This window comes from Plecotus auritus (assembly GCF_963455305.1).
Source record: "Plecotus auritus genome assembly, chromosome: 2".
NCBI lineage: Eukaryota > Metazoa > Chordata > Mammalia > Chiroptera > Vespertilionidae > Plecotus > Plecotus auritus.
In genome coordinates this window covers 30,446,767-30,460,904 of record NC_137771.1, presented here as the reverse complement: position 1 = coordinate 30,460,904, position 14,138 = coordinate 30,446,767, and the positions used below count along the sequence as shown (strand labels likewise).

The 14,138-nt window shown below is 38.3% G+C and overlaps 1 protein-coding gene and 1 pseudogene across 3 annotated transcripts in view; one reads left to right on the top strand and one right to left on the bottom strand.

The window, feature by feature from the left end:
• The window catches only part of LOC308242015 (phosphopantothenate--cysteine ligase), a 91,683-nt gene that overhangs the window by 16,911 nt on the left and 60,634 nt on the right, over nt 1-14,138 (top strand). For both annotated transcript variants that reach the window (XM_080655798.1, XM_080655799.1), the window contains exons 3-7: nt 2,938-3,058; nt 8,806-8,996; nt 10,945-11,098; nt 11,907-11,978; nt 13,761-13,876. In XM_080655798.1, the coding sequence (XP_080511924.1) occupies nt 2,938-3,058; nt 8,806-8,996; nt 10,945-11,098; nt 11,907-11,978; nt 13,761-13,876 (654 nt within the window). The remainder of the gene's footprint in view (nt 1-2,937; nt 3,059-8,805; nt 8,997-10,944; nt 11,099-11,906; nt 11,979-13,760; nt 13,877-14,138) is intronic.
• On the bottom strand, nt 3,414-4,417 carry LOC308242018 (glyceraldehyde-3-phosphate dehydrogenase-like; annotated as a pseudogene). Its single transcript has one exon. The product of its transcript is annotated as a glyceraldehyde-3-phosphate dehydrogenase-like (transcript).

Genomic DNA, 14,138 nt, shown 5'->3' with positions numbered 1-14,138 from the left:
ACATTTTAGTAATTTTAGTAGGGCAAAAGTATGTTTACAGTTGTGAGTATGTGAAACAGTTTATTCTTGTATTACTTATTAGTTATTGTATTATTTATTATTACTAACCTACTTTGCCCACCCCAGAAATCTGTATATATCAGATTTCTTTCATGCTCAGTTCCATGTAGTTTGTGTATGTGTGTGTGTGCATACACATATGCCTCTCTCTTCTATCAAGGGAAAAGTTCAATTAGACATACTTCATCATCTTGAGAGAGAAAGAATTGAACCTCATGCTACTACAGGAAAACTACTCTATTTTATCTAGTACCTATTCCAGCACAGTGAAGACATGCTGAGGACTACTTCCAGAACTCTAGAAGAACTTTCAGTGAGAAACATGGAAAAAATAAAACAAGTAAGAGCTAATAACATAAAAATTTTAAATACCTATGGTTTTTTCATTGTTCCTTAAATTAACACATTAAAAAACAACAATGGAATATCACTGTATAGTTTGCAAAGCACTCACCTATACATTTTTTAATGAAATATATCAACAATCTGTATTGATTTCCAGTAGAGGACATGTACAGGATGTTGCCCAGAGATGACTGGTTGACTATCCAAATAGGCCTGCTCGTGGTGGCTTTCATTATCTTGGTAAATTCCTCCGTGTCTCAATAACTGACCCTCTAGCTGACTCTCTTGCTTGTTGGCTTAGAAACCCAAGTGGATCTGCTTCTCAAAGGTACTCTTGTATTAACTAAACTCACAGAGAAGTGTTCAGAAAAATAGAAACCAGCTTTTTACAATAAAAAGTACAATTACCAGAGGAACCAGTCACATATGTCCTATGGCCTGATGGATTCACTCCCTACAAACACACTACATAGGATAGGGAGGCAAATTTTAATCATGTTTACTTGATGAACAAATGGTTCTAAAATTTTATAATACCAGCTAAGATAGTCATATTTACACAACAGGGCTATCTATACCTGCCCTTATTTCTAGACCTGTTATATCCTAGGACCAGGTTACCTAGCCCTTAGATGAGTCAATAATAATATGTTTTGACTCTCTTATCACTATTTGATGTTTCCTGATCAACCTACTTTCTTTTTTTTTTTAATATATTTTTATTGGTTTTAGAGAGGAAGGGAGAGGGAATGAGAAATAGAAACATCAATGATGAGAGAGAATCGGCTGCCTCCTGCGCACCCCCTTTTGTGCATATGCCGGAATGGAACCCAGGATCCTTCAGTCTGCAGGCCGATGCTTTATCCACTGAACCAAACCAGCTAAGGCTGATCAATCTACTTTCTGACATATTCTTTCTTTAAATGAGTTCATTCTCTCATCACTCTGTCGTGTCTCCACATCTCAGTTCTGATAGGAAACTTGTTGATTTTTAAATTTAACTCTTAGAGGGCAATGTGATTTCCATAAAGAGGAATGCAGCTCCTTCAGAACAAAAGCAGTAAAGCATATTAGACCAGAAACTTCAACATGAGGCAGACGGGTGAAAATTTGCCTTTACCACTGTCTCGCTGTGTAACACTGGGCAAGTAACTGACATCTTTGAGCCTGAAAAATGATAATAGTTTGTTCAAAGGGATTTGTGAGGTTTACCCAAGGAAATGTGAATAAACCTTTCACACACCGACTTGTCACCTAACAAGTATTTCATAAATTGTAGCTATTATTATTAGGGAATAGGTTATTACTCTTACTGCCATTTTAAAGAGGAAGAAACTTACCAGGAAGTTCTAAAGCTAGACTGCAATCCTGTTTTCCTTCTATACTATTCAGCTTTTTACTCATATTCTGCATAATTGTTCGACAGGCTTCAAAACAATTGAGCAAAATGCAATGCCGTTACTTTGGTAGTCTACTTGTAAGCATTTTGGCACCAGGTAAGGGCCCAGTCTCTGGTTCTGGCCCACCTGAGTGTGCAGCCTAGCTAGCTCTTCCCCTTGTTCCTTAGCCTCTCAGCCTGCTTTATGGTTCCATAGGACTGTGGTAAAAATTAAGTACAGGGTGCGGTAAAAGTGGGTTTACAGTTGTTCATATGAGAAATAATACAATCAGTAATAATAATACAAGAATAAACTCTGTGTTTCCCATACTCAGAACTGTAAATCTCTTTTTGCCCTGTATTTGATGTCCTTAACACATTAGTGCCTGAAGTACATAGTTAGCTCTCAATCTGTTATAGTTAGCCATATAAAGGACCTTTTGTGAAGCTGCCATATTAACCAGAAACTATTTTTAAGTAATACTCAACAATTTATTTTAATGGAATCTCCTATTAACATTTCAGGCATCTTAATCAATTTTAGTATAGGAGTGTATACATATTTATGTAGATTTTCACTGCATGGTATCAAGACCATGTTTCCTAAACCATAGATAAGAAGATTTGATTTGAAACCTTATATATTAATGGGAAAAATATTAGAGACAGTGACTGTCTCATAAAATTTGTGATTATGTGTCGTCATATCTATGGGAAATGGTGTCTGACAACCCACCTTTAAGGCTGAGTTTTCTGTTTATTTCTCAGATGGTAGCCTCAGTATTGCTCAGTGGTTAGATTGTCACCCTGTGCACAGAAGGGTCACGAGTTTGATTCCTGGTCAAAGGCAGGTACCTGGGTTGCAGGTTCTATCTCCAGCTCCAGTTGGGGCATGTGCAGGAGGCAACCAATCAATGTGTCTCTCACATCAATGTTTCCCCCTTTCTCTCTTTCTCCCCCTCCCTTCCACTCTCTCTAAAAATCAATGGAAAAAATATCCTCAGGTAAGGATTAACAAAATATTTTTTTTTCTCAGATTGTAGACACAATAGTATGGTGATCTCTTAATGGCTCTTTCACTTAATAGGCTTTTAATATGAGTTAAAATATGAACCATGGACTAAGAGTAAGAAAGTGTATTATTTTCTTTTTAGGTGGGAAATGATGCAAGCTATGTCTGTAACTTACCAGAGGAAAGAGAAGCATTTTCTCATGGTTATGAAAAGGAAAACAAACATCTTATACATGAGTTTAAAGAGCTCCAATGCAAACAAGGTAATTTCTCTTTTTGTAAAAATGTAATTTTAATTTTTTAATTCTAAAAATTAATGTGACATTAGAAAATTTGGGAAATATATAAAAGTAGAAGGAAGGGGGAAAATACTGTATGTTGTCTACATTCCAAAAGTACTTGTAATGTTTGTTGTTTTTTTGTGTTTGTTTTTTTTTGGCTGGGTACAGTGAACTTTATTGATGGTGCACGACAAAGTGGGGCTCCCTACGCCCCTCCCCTTCTTTAGGGGGTCTGGGATGGAAACGGTGGCCAGGAGATTCTCAGTGTTGGGGGACTGATCTGGGGCAGGGACTCCCCAGCAGCAGAGAGGGCCTCTCTTCCTCTTGCTGGGGCTGGTGGTCCAGGGGGCTCTTACTCCTTGGAGGCCATGTGGACCATGAGGTCCACCACCCTGTTGCTGTAGCCAAATTCATTGTCATACCAGGAAACGAGCTTGACAAAGTGGTCATTGAGGGCAGTGCCAGCCCCAGCATCAAAGTTGGAGGAGTGGGTATCACTGTTAAAGTCGCAGGAGACAACCTGGTCCTCAGTATAGCCCAGGATGCCCTTGAGGGGGCCCTCTGATGCCTGCTTCACTACCTTCTTGATATCATCGTGTTTGGCAGCTTTCTCCAGGCGGCAGGTCAGATCCACAACCGACACATTGGGGGTGGGGACACGGAAGGCCATGCCAGTGAGCTTCCCATTCAGCTCAGGGATGACCTTGCCTTGGCTGTAGAAGCAGGGATGATGTTCTGGGCAGCCCCTCGGCCATCACGCCACAGCTTCCCAGAGGTACCATCCACGGTCTTCTGGGTGGCGGTGATGGCATGGACTGTGGTCATGAGTCCCTCCACGATGCCGAAGTTGTCATGGATGACCTTGGCCAGGGGGGCCAAGCAGTTGGTGGTGCAGGAGGTATTGCTGACAATCTTGAGGGAGTTGTCATACTTGTCATGGTTCACACCCATCACAAACATGGGGGCATCCACAGAAGGGTCAGAGATGATGACCCTCTTGGCTCCGCCCTTCAAGTGAGCCCCAGCCTTCTCCATGGTAGTGAAGACACCGGTGGACTCCACAACATACTCAGCACCAGCATCACCCCATTTGATGTTGGCAGGATCTCGCTCCTGGAAGATGGAGATGGACTTTCCATTGATGACAAGCTTCCCGTTCTCAGCCTTGACTGTGCCTTTGAACTTGCCATGAGTAGAATCATACTGGAACATGTAGACCATGTAGTTGAGGTCAGTGAAGGGGTCATTGATGGTGACAATATCCACTTTGCCAGAGTTAAAAGCAGCCCTGGTGACCAGGCGCCCAATGCGGCCAAATCCGTTCACTCCAACCTTCACCATTGTGTCTCAGGGTTGTGGGCTGCTGACACAGCGCAGGAGGAGAGGCTGTCTGAGGAACAGGAGGAGCAGAGAGCCCAAAAGTACTTGTAATGTTTTAGATGTATTTTCTGCCTGCCTTTTTAAAACATGTATTCTGAAATATTCTAAAATGTGTGTGATAGAGTGCAGAATGGTTATTTGCTTCAATGTTTATTATGGTACTTACCACACTGTGTGATAATTACCTGTGTCAGCTCCTCTGGGGCAGAGATTATGTCCTAGTCTTAGTGGTTTCTGTGTTCCCCACAGTACCTGCCTTATAAAGTAGCTAGAATATTAAGGACTCGGGAAATATTTAGTATAAGTACTTTAAAGCCATAAGGGAAAATACAGATAGAACCACGTATATTATTATTCTACTTTGTTTAGCTCCACAAATTAATACCATTGTATGTGGTCAATGATTATATTTACCACACATTTATTTTCTTTGTTCAGCATTTTTCCTTGCATCTCAGATATTCCATTTGAGATTATTTTCCTTTTTTCCTCTTTAGAATTTCCTTTTATGTAGTTTATGGACAAGTTTTTCCTTTATTGTGAAGCTCAAGTGCAGGGAAGGTTGAGTTAATCATAGAACATATTTCCACACTCTTTTTTTGTTTGTTTGTTTTTCCTTCCTTGTTATCCATTGGATATATTGAGTTTTCTCCTGCTAGTTTAAAAGTCTGCATTCTATTTGTTCATATAGTGGTTGCATTTTAAGAGTTTTCTTTTAATTTCTTCCAACATTATCATCATCATCATATCATCATCATCATTATTTTGACTGTTTACAGCACAGGCTTTATTTAGTGGCCAGAAAAGGGAGAAGTGGGAGTTTAAACTTTCAAATCTACTTCTCCCCTTCCAGCATTTGTAGTTACTTTCAGCAGGAGGGTGTTCAGGGCTCACTGCACAAAACAGAAAATACTGTGTATGTCCTGCTCCCAGCATAAATTAGCTCATGAAGGATTGCTAAATAGGGGAATGATATTATTGTACTGTGGAGGTTTACATACAATTTCCTCCAGCATGTTAATGATTTGGGCTACCAGCAACCATTGAAGTTTGTACCTAAATTCCATTCATCCCACATTCTTCTGTGCTCATTTTGGCCACGTGTTTGCCTTGGAGGTGCTCATTGCAAAGATATCCCTAATCTTTGAGCATTCTGACTTTGTTTCCATAACTCTGCAAACTCAAATCCTCCTTTAGCTCGCCTTTACAGCAGGCTTGATTATTTTAAAAATATATTTCATTGATTTTTTTTTTTTTTTTTTTTTTTTTTACAGAGAGGAAGGGAGAGGGATAGAGAGTTAGAAACATTGATCAGCTGCCTCCTGCACACCTCCTACTGGGGATGTGCCTGTAACCAAGGTACATGCCCTTGATGGAATCGAACCTGGGACCTTTCAGGCCACAGGCCGAAGCTCTATCCACTAAGCCAAACCAGTTAGAGTGAGGCTTGATTTTTAAAACAAAACAAAACAAAACACAAAGTTTCATATTTACTATAGTATTCCTTTATTTTTTAGGAATTTGACATATCTCTTTATATGTACCAGTATAATTATTAGGATTGTTAATGTCTTTTATAGCACTCCAGTTACACAATGACAAAGGTTGTGAGTGGTCTATAGAATCTGTTTTTTCAATAAGCTCTATTATTTTTAGTGAGCAATTTTGCAAAATACAAGTTGTTTTTCTTTTTAGGAACACAGGTCAGGCACATCACAAATGCTTATATAATTAAAGGATTATCTTTTGAAAGTAGAGATTACATGATTTGATAATGGATTTAATGTTGGGTGGGAGATAAGCAAAGAAGTCACTGTTGACCCAAAGCTTTTAGGATTGAGCAGTGGAGTTCTTAACTGTTCAGTTTGGGGACAGTGAATGTCCTAGTTGGGGTAGACAGTAACGAGTTTGCTTTTGGTCATGTAGATTTTTTTTTTTTGATTTTTTAAAATTATATAGGTTTCAAGTGTCCAATTCTATTTTTTTAATATATTTTATTGATATTTTACAGAGAGGAAGGGAGAGGGATAGAGAGCTAGAAACATCGATGAGAGAGAAACATCGATCAGCTGCCTCCTGCACACCTCCCACTGGGGATGTGCCCGTAACCAAGGTACATGCCCTTGACCGGAATCGAACCCGGGACCCTTCAGTCCACAGGACGATGCTCTATCCACTGAGCCAAACCGGTTTCGGCTGGTCATGTAGATTTTGAGGTCTATATTAAACATCCAAGTGGAAGTGTCAAGTAGGCAATTATGTATGTACTGGAGGCCCAGTGCATGAATTCATGCACAGGTGAGGTCCCTTGGCCTGGCCGGTGATCAGGGCCGATCGGGGCCAATTGGGGCCGGCCGGCTGGGGAGGTTGGCTGTAGGAGTGCACTGATCACCAGGGGGCAGCTCCTGCTTTGAGCGTCTGCCCCCTGGTGATCAGTGCGCATCATAGCAACCGGTCATTTAGTCGACTAGTCGTAATGGTCACTTAGGCTTTTATATATATAGATTTGCAATGCAGTTCAATCGAGATGTAAATTTGGGAGTCATCAGCATATAGCTAATACTTAAAGCCTTGAGACTATAGGAGATAACCTAGGGCAGTGGTCGGCAAACTGCGGCTCGCGAGCCACATGCGGCTCTTTGGCCCCTTGAGTGTGACTCTTCTACAAAATACCACGTGCGGGCGCGCACGTACAGTGCGATTGAAACTTCGTGGCCCATGCGCAGAAGTCGGTTTTTGGCTCTCAAAAGAAATTTCAATCGTACTGTTGATATTTGGCTCTGTTGACTAATGAGTTTGCCGACCACTGACCTAGGGCAAGCATGTCAATCTCAAAGGCTAACACAGGCCAAATAAACAAGGTTTAAACTTAGGTGAGCTGCAAAAAAAAAACAAAAGCTTCAATTTTCATAGAAACATAAATTTATTTAGATAGAGACATGCTGAGTACAAAGGGCTAAAATAAATGAGTAATCATTAACATAAAATAATAGAATATTTTAATAAAAATTAATATTTTTTCTTGAACATTAACTTACCAGGCACTGAATAACTCCACGAATTAATAAGCGTAACGCAAATAAAACTATTTTTCTTATTCTCCGAAAGCGAAGTATTTCCTGTTGTGCACACAAAGAAGTCAGCACAAGACTAATGGTGTGGCAATTGGCTGTTAAAATATTCGCTGCTAGTATTAGTGGAGAGAAATGGTGCGCCTGCGTGTAAGGCATGTAAGGGAAATGAATGCAACATGATTATAGTAATCAGTCATTAGCATTAACCTCTAGTTAATAACTAGTCATTAGCCTCTCGTTAATAACGAGAGGCCCGGTGCACGAAAATCCGTGCACTTGGAGGGGTCCCTCAGCCTGGCCTGCACCCTCTCGCAATCCAGGACCCCTTGAGTAGGGTCCCTAGGCCTGGCCTGAGATCAGGGCCTATCGGGGCTTTGCTTCCCCTGGCTGCTGGCAGCTGGCCCCACCCCTGCTGCTGCCACTGCTTGCCATCTGTGCAGCACTGCCCCCCTTCTTCCCTGCCACCAGTCGCCTCCCTCTGCAGGCGACAGGCGTGGGGTGCAATTGCTTGGCTGGCCTGGGCCTCTCTTTGCTGGTAGGCCTGGCCAGTGTGGCTCAGTGGTTGAACGTCAACCTATAAATCAGGAGGTCACAGTTTGATTCTAGGTCAAGGCACATGTCAGGGTTGTGGGCTCGATCCCCAGTGTGGGGTGTGCAGGAGGCAGCCGATGGATGATCTCTCATCAGTGATGTTTCTATCTCCCTCTCCCTCTCCTTTCCACTCTGAAATCAGTATATATATATATATATATAATTTTTTTTTTTTAAGAAGTTAGCTGATGAAAGGACTGAGAAGGCAGGACACTAGAATGATCATTTACCTGAATATTGAAGTTACCAAGAATTTTGGCAAGATTTGTTGAGTCACCTTGGAAAAGTTATTTAGTTTCTTGGTGCCTGAGTTCTCCTCTCATAAAACAATAATCATGGTTCCTACATCATTGGGTTGTAGTAAGTATTAAATGAGATAAATTTATCTCAGATATTAGTACAACACCTGTCACATCATAAGCACTCAATAAACATTTTAAAGTTACTCAAGAACAAATTTTAAACTTATGCAAGTAGTAAGAATATCTACTGCTTTTGAGAACTTTTCCCACTACTTTTTTGTTATAATTTTGAAAGTTTGCAAACACCCGAGAGATGGAGAGAAGCGTAATAGTATCAGTATTGCTTACTTTTTAAATTAATGTGTTATCTAATTAAGAACTCATTTAGCATCTTATAGTTATTTACCTGAATTTCTTTTAACAGTTTGTTTCTTCCTAATAGAAGCACAAATAAAAGAGGTTGGAGAAATGTTGTATCAAGAAGACTCTGAAATAGCTCTGAGCAGCCCCAGTGAACAGATTGCATACTTACTGGTGGACAGAAGTAAACTCTTGAGTAAACTGGAACGTGGGGACTCAAAGCCAGAGTCACAAAGATGTATGAGCAGTAACCTACTGAAAGAATTTGCCCAGGTATTCCAAAATTAACTAGATAACTGAATAAGGGGCAATACTTAATAGTACTACCTAATTGCAAGTTAACTCTACCTTGGAAGTATTTTGTTTGAATATATTTAAATGTATGTAATGATGCTGCAAAAATGATCAGATTGTACATAAAAGTATCTTAAACGTATCACAAAAATTTGGGAAGAAGAAAAATCAATTACCCATTTAACACATAGCTGATTTGTTTTGAATGTATCAAAATTTAATCAATGTGTATTATATCCCTTGAAAAATCACATTAGAGACAGTGCATACTAGTACTTCTTTCCAAATATGTATGGAGCTCCTCTTTTGAGGAGTCCTTTAAAATGTAAAGCACATCATTTTAAATATAATAAGTTCTCATGGAATTAAATTTTTTTATCTGGGGAATGTTATTAAAAGCTCAATCAGCGTGGCTCAGTGGTTGAGCATCGACCTATCAACCAGGAGGTCAGGGTTCAATTTCTGATCAGGGCACATGCTCAGGTTGTGGGCTCAATCCCAAGTTGGGGGGGGCGTGCAGGAGGCAGCCAATCAATGATTCTCTCTCATCATTGATGTTTCTATTTCTCTCTCCCTCTCCCTTTCTCTCTGAAATTAATCTGAAAAGCTAAATCCAGTGAATAAAGTATATACTAGGAATTTAACCCAAGATAAAGAAATATATATATGGATAAAAGTGTATATCATAGTATTATTTTCAATAGCAAAAACTGGAAACTACCAAAATGTTTCAGTGATGAATTATGTTATGCCCACTCTGGGACATTATACAGGCTTTTAAAATTATCATTACAAAATCTGTTCAACAATGTGGGAAATGTTTCTCATAATGTTAATGAAAAAGTCACGCCCTAGCCATTTTGGCTCAATGGATAGAGCGTCAGCCCATGGACTGAAGGGTCCTGGGTTTGATTCTGGTCAAAGGGCATTTACCTGGGTTTCAGTCTCAAGAGGACATCTGTAATACTCTCAAAAATAAAGATTTTTTTTTTAATGAATGTGAAGATAAAACACTGCAATGAAACATACCAATATGTTAAAAGTGGTTTTGTTATATAGATGATTTTTTTCTTATCTTTTAGAAAAATTCATATAGTGATTATATTTATTTTAAATTAATGCATATTTTGGGGATTAAAAGCAAAATATAATTGAGATTGAATTTCTTCCTTAGCTTTTATAATGCTTTGAAAATAATTGCAGAAAATGAGCTGTTAACATGATATGAGCTTTGTTCAGTGTGTTCATACCTTGAAATTCAGTGAAATGCTTCATGTGAAAACATTTTACAAACTGTATTTAATGTTCCATATAAGTGAGAAGAACAGTTTCTTTCTTGTCAGATGATACTCATTTTAATGATTAAATATCAAGTGTGTGTGTATTAATCCTCACCCAAGGACATGTTTTCATTGATTTTAGAGAGAGAGGAAGGGGGAAAGAGACATCAGTTTGAGAGAGAAACATGGATCCGTTGCCTAGAGAAACAGGCATCTGTTGCTTCCCATATACACCCCGACCGGGAATCCAACCCACAACCTGGATATTGCCCTCACCGGGATCCAACCCACAACCTGGATATTGCCCTGACCGGGAATTGAACCTACAACGTTTTGGTGTATGGGACAATGCTCCAACCAACTGAGTCACCTGGCCAGGCCTAAATTTCTATCTTTAAAATAATCATATAACTAAAATCTTTTAGATATGCTAGATTGAGCCATATGAAAGTGCATGTTTATAGGTCAAAAATAATCAAATATCACCAATTGTATGTAGTTCAACCTAATAAAATGATGCACATACATGAAATATTCTGTTTGATACTTCTATTTATTTATTGGTTTTTAAACACACAGGAAATAGTACAAAGTCATAAGAGTACATTTACTTTTTTGTTTTATTACTAACAATACTTTTATTTCAGTCCCATAATGAAGACATAGAAAAAGATAAAACATCACAAAACTGCATAGAGAGAAATGTGGAACAAATAGCAAAGAGGTTAAGGATGGTCCATGAAGAGATCCGAAGGCTCACTGATGAACTGCAAGGGAATGAGAAAGAACAGAGTAAATTAGGTAAGCTGTGGTTACAGAAAAACATTTCTGACCATGTTTTTAAGTGTAATGATCTTTTCTCAGGGTGGAACATGAGCACCTTCAGAAAAACACATAAATATCTGATAAAATGCCTCATTTTCTTCAGTGTCCAGAAATTTTTATTAAAGCATAAGCATAACATACCTATCAAGAAGTGCACAACTCTTAAGTGCACACCATCCAGCAAGAAATCCTCAGCACCCCAGAGGGGGCCTTTATTTCTTCTCCCTATGTCTACACCCTCTCTCCTCCCCAAAAGTAATTACTATCTGGACTTTCAACACTATTGCTGAGTTTTGACTACAGGGCCCACACATTCTTTAGTTGTTTCTCTTGTTCAATCTTATGTTTGCGGGATTCATCCATGTTGTTGCCTATAGCAGTTTGTTCACTCTTGCTGTTTGTAGAAGTATTCCATAGAATAAACATATTCAATGTTTATTGAAATTAAAGTAAAATCATTTATTTTATTTATTCTTTATACTGTTGAATACTTATGTTGTTTCCAGTTGTGGTCTATTATGAACAGTGTGCTCTGGATATTCTTGTACTACTTATCTATACATTTTTAACTGTGATATACCTAAGAGTAGAATTATTGGATTAACAGGTTATAAGTACATTCTACTTTGGCAGAACATATATAAAATAATAATGATTCTGTCAAATTGACTGTGGAATTAAAAACAAGGATGCATTTTAAACAGTGAATATTGTATTATTTTCCATATGAAAAACAGTGAACCTACTTTTGGCCCATCCTGTGTTTTGTTTTATTCTCTTTTAGATTCTGCACTTGAAAAGGCTCAACTAGAAATTGATGAGCTGAAAGAAAATCTGACAAAGTTGAAAGAAAATGGTGAGTCATTTTAGCAGATATAATATTTAATAATATGTTACATAATAATATAACAATGTTTTAAAATAATATTAATAATAATAGCACTACTACTGCTATTATTACTATTTCAACTACTATCATTATTACTAGTAGTTGTTGCTTAGTAGTCACAGGTACTCTACCAGGCACTGTATGTGCATTACTTCTCATCCTCACAACAGTTTCAAGTAGTGAGAATTATTATTCCAATTTCATAGATAAAGAAGCTGAGTCATGGTGAGGTTAAGTGAATTAGCCAACAGATACATTAATTATTATAGTTGGTATTTGAACCCAGATATGTCGACTCCAAAACTTGTGGCAAACATAAATAATACATATTTTACTGGGACAACTGGGATCAAGACACCTTCTGATGCACTTAACAGCACCTCATACATACTTGTTCACTGAGAAGCCAACAGACTTGGCATAAGTGGTGAATTAGTTAATCTGACCCTCGATTGACTATGTAAAAATGCTACCAGCTATAAATAATATAATGAAATTTGAGTGTTGTAATGGGAGCAACTAAAAAAATAATTTAAAATGTGCTTATTGGTCCCTGGCCAGTGTTTCTCAGTGGTTAAAGTGTTAGCCAGTGCACCAAAGGGACGAGGGTTGGATTCCCTCCAGGAGCAACTAATCAATGTATTTCTCTCACCTCTGTCTGTCTGTCTCTCTTTCTCTTTCTCTCTCTTCTTCCTACTCCCCTCTTTCCACTTTCTCTAAAAACCAATGGAAAATATATCCTCAGGTGAGGATTAACAACAACAAAAATTGCATAGGCCAAAGGTAGAACAAATCTTATTTGCATACTCTATCTATCTATCTATCTATCTATCTATCTATCTATCTATCTATCTCTCTACAAATTGTGAATATATATTATATATAGGGATTGTGAATGATTTGTTTTCTTTTTGGTATGTTTTCAGCATTTTTCACATTTTGAAAACTTATATACTAAAGAGGAAAAAGGAATGTAGCAAGGGAGAAAAAATGAAGAAAGAAAAAATTAATACAAGTTCAATACAAAACAGGCAGTGAAAAAGGAAAACAACGACTTTAAAGCAGCAAAAGAAAAATAAGAGAAACAGAAGTGAAGAATGGCTAAAAAGAAACAGCTACAAATTCAGGAAAGTTACAGTCAGCAAGTTTGTATTCATGAAACTTTGATGAGTGCCAGAAAGAGCAGGTCTTAAGATGAGGTGCTAAGCTGAGAATAGACTACCACTTTAATGGCAGTGGAGCTACAGGCAGAAAAATGGCTTCAATGAATTAACTTGCTTTAACATGGAAAATCTGTTCATACACTGTCCCTAGCTCATTACTGCAGTCATCCAAGGGGGACTTGCTGTTAATGAGCAGAAATATCTAGAAGTCTGTTAGGTGTATAAGAGAGACAGGACTACAAGGAAGCCAGGAAGATCATTTTCTGTCCTTTAACCTTTACAAGGTAGGCTCAACTGTTTTAAAATTCCAGGTCCTAGAAAAACCTCTATTGCTGGAAATCCTGTACTCAAAAGTCCATTTCATTAGTCTTGGTGTGAGAAATAAAAAACATTCTGTTCTGTTTCATTAGGTTGGTGGAGTATTCTAGAGCTGGACGTTAGAGTCTAGCTGCAGCTCTTGTGCAGAGGATCACAGGCAGAGACATGACAAGAAGGTTAGGAAATAGCACTTCCTCAGTTTTTAGAGTTAATACCCTCAAATTAAAACTTCGCTCCAGTTGAGTAGAGTGCATTCTCTCTGTTGTAGATTCCGTTGACCTAAAGAAAGCAAAGGAACACAATCAGAGACTGAATGAGGAAATTCTGGCTTTAAGAACTCGGGTTCGATCACTTGACTCAGAAAAAAAAGTGCTCGGAGAAGTGGTAAGTTGTTTAATTTAGTTTGTTCTTAGAATTTATTTAAATGTGTATAGAACAACGATCAGCAATGGAGTAACATAGATACACATCACGTATTGGTCATTATTGTGGACCGATACTGGTGGTTCTAGCATCCCTGGAAAAGAAATATTTTGACTTGGATGCAGTCTATCAGTATTTGCATTTTATACATCTTAACTACCTATGCCAAACAGTAATCTTATTACTATTGTGTCAATTTAGGATCTCTTCTTTTTAATAGGGA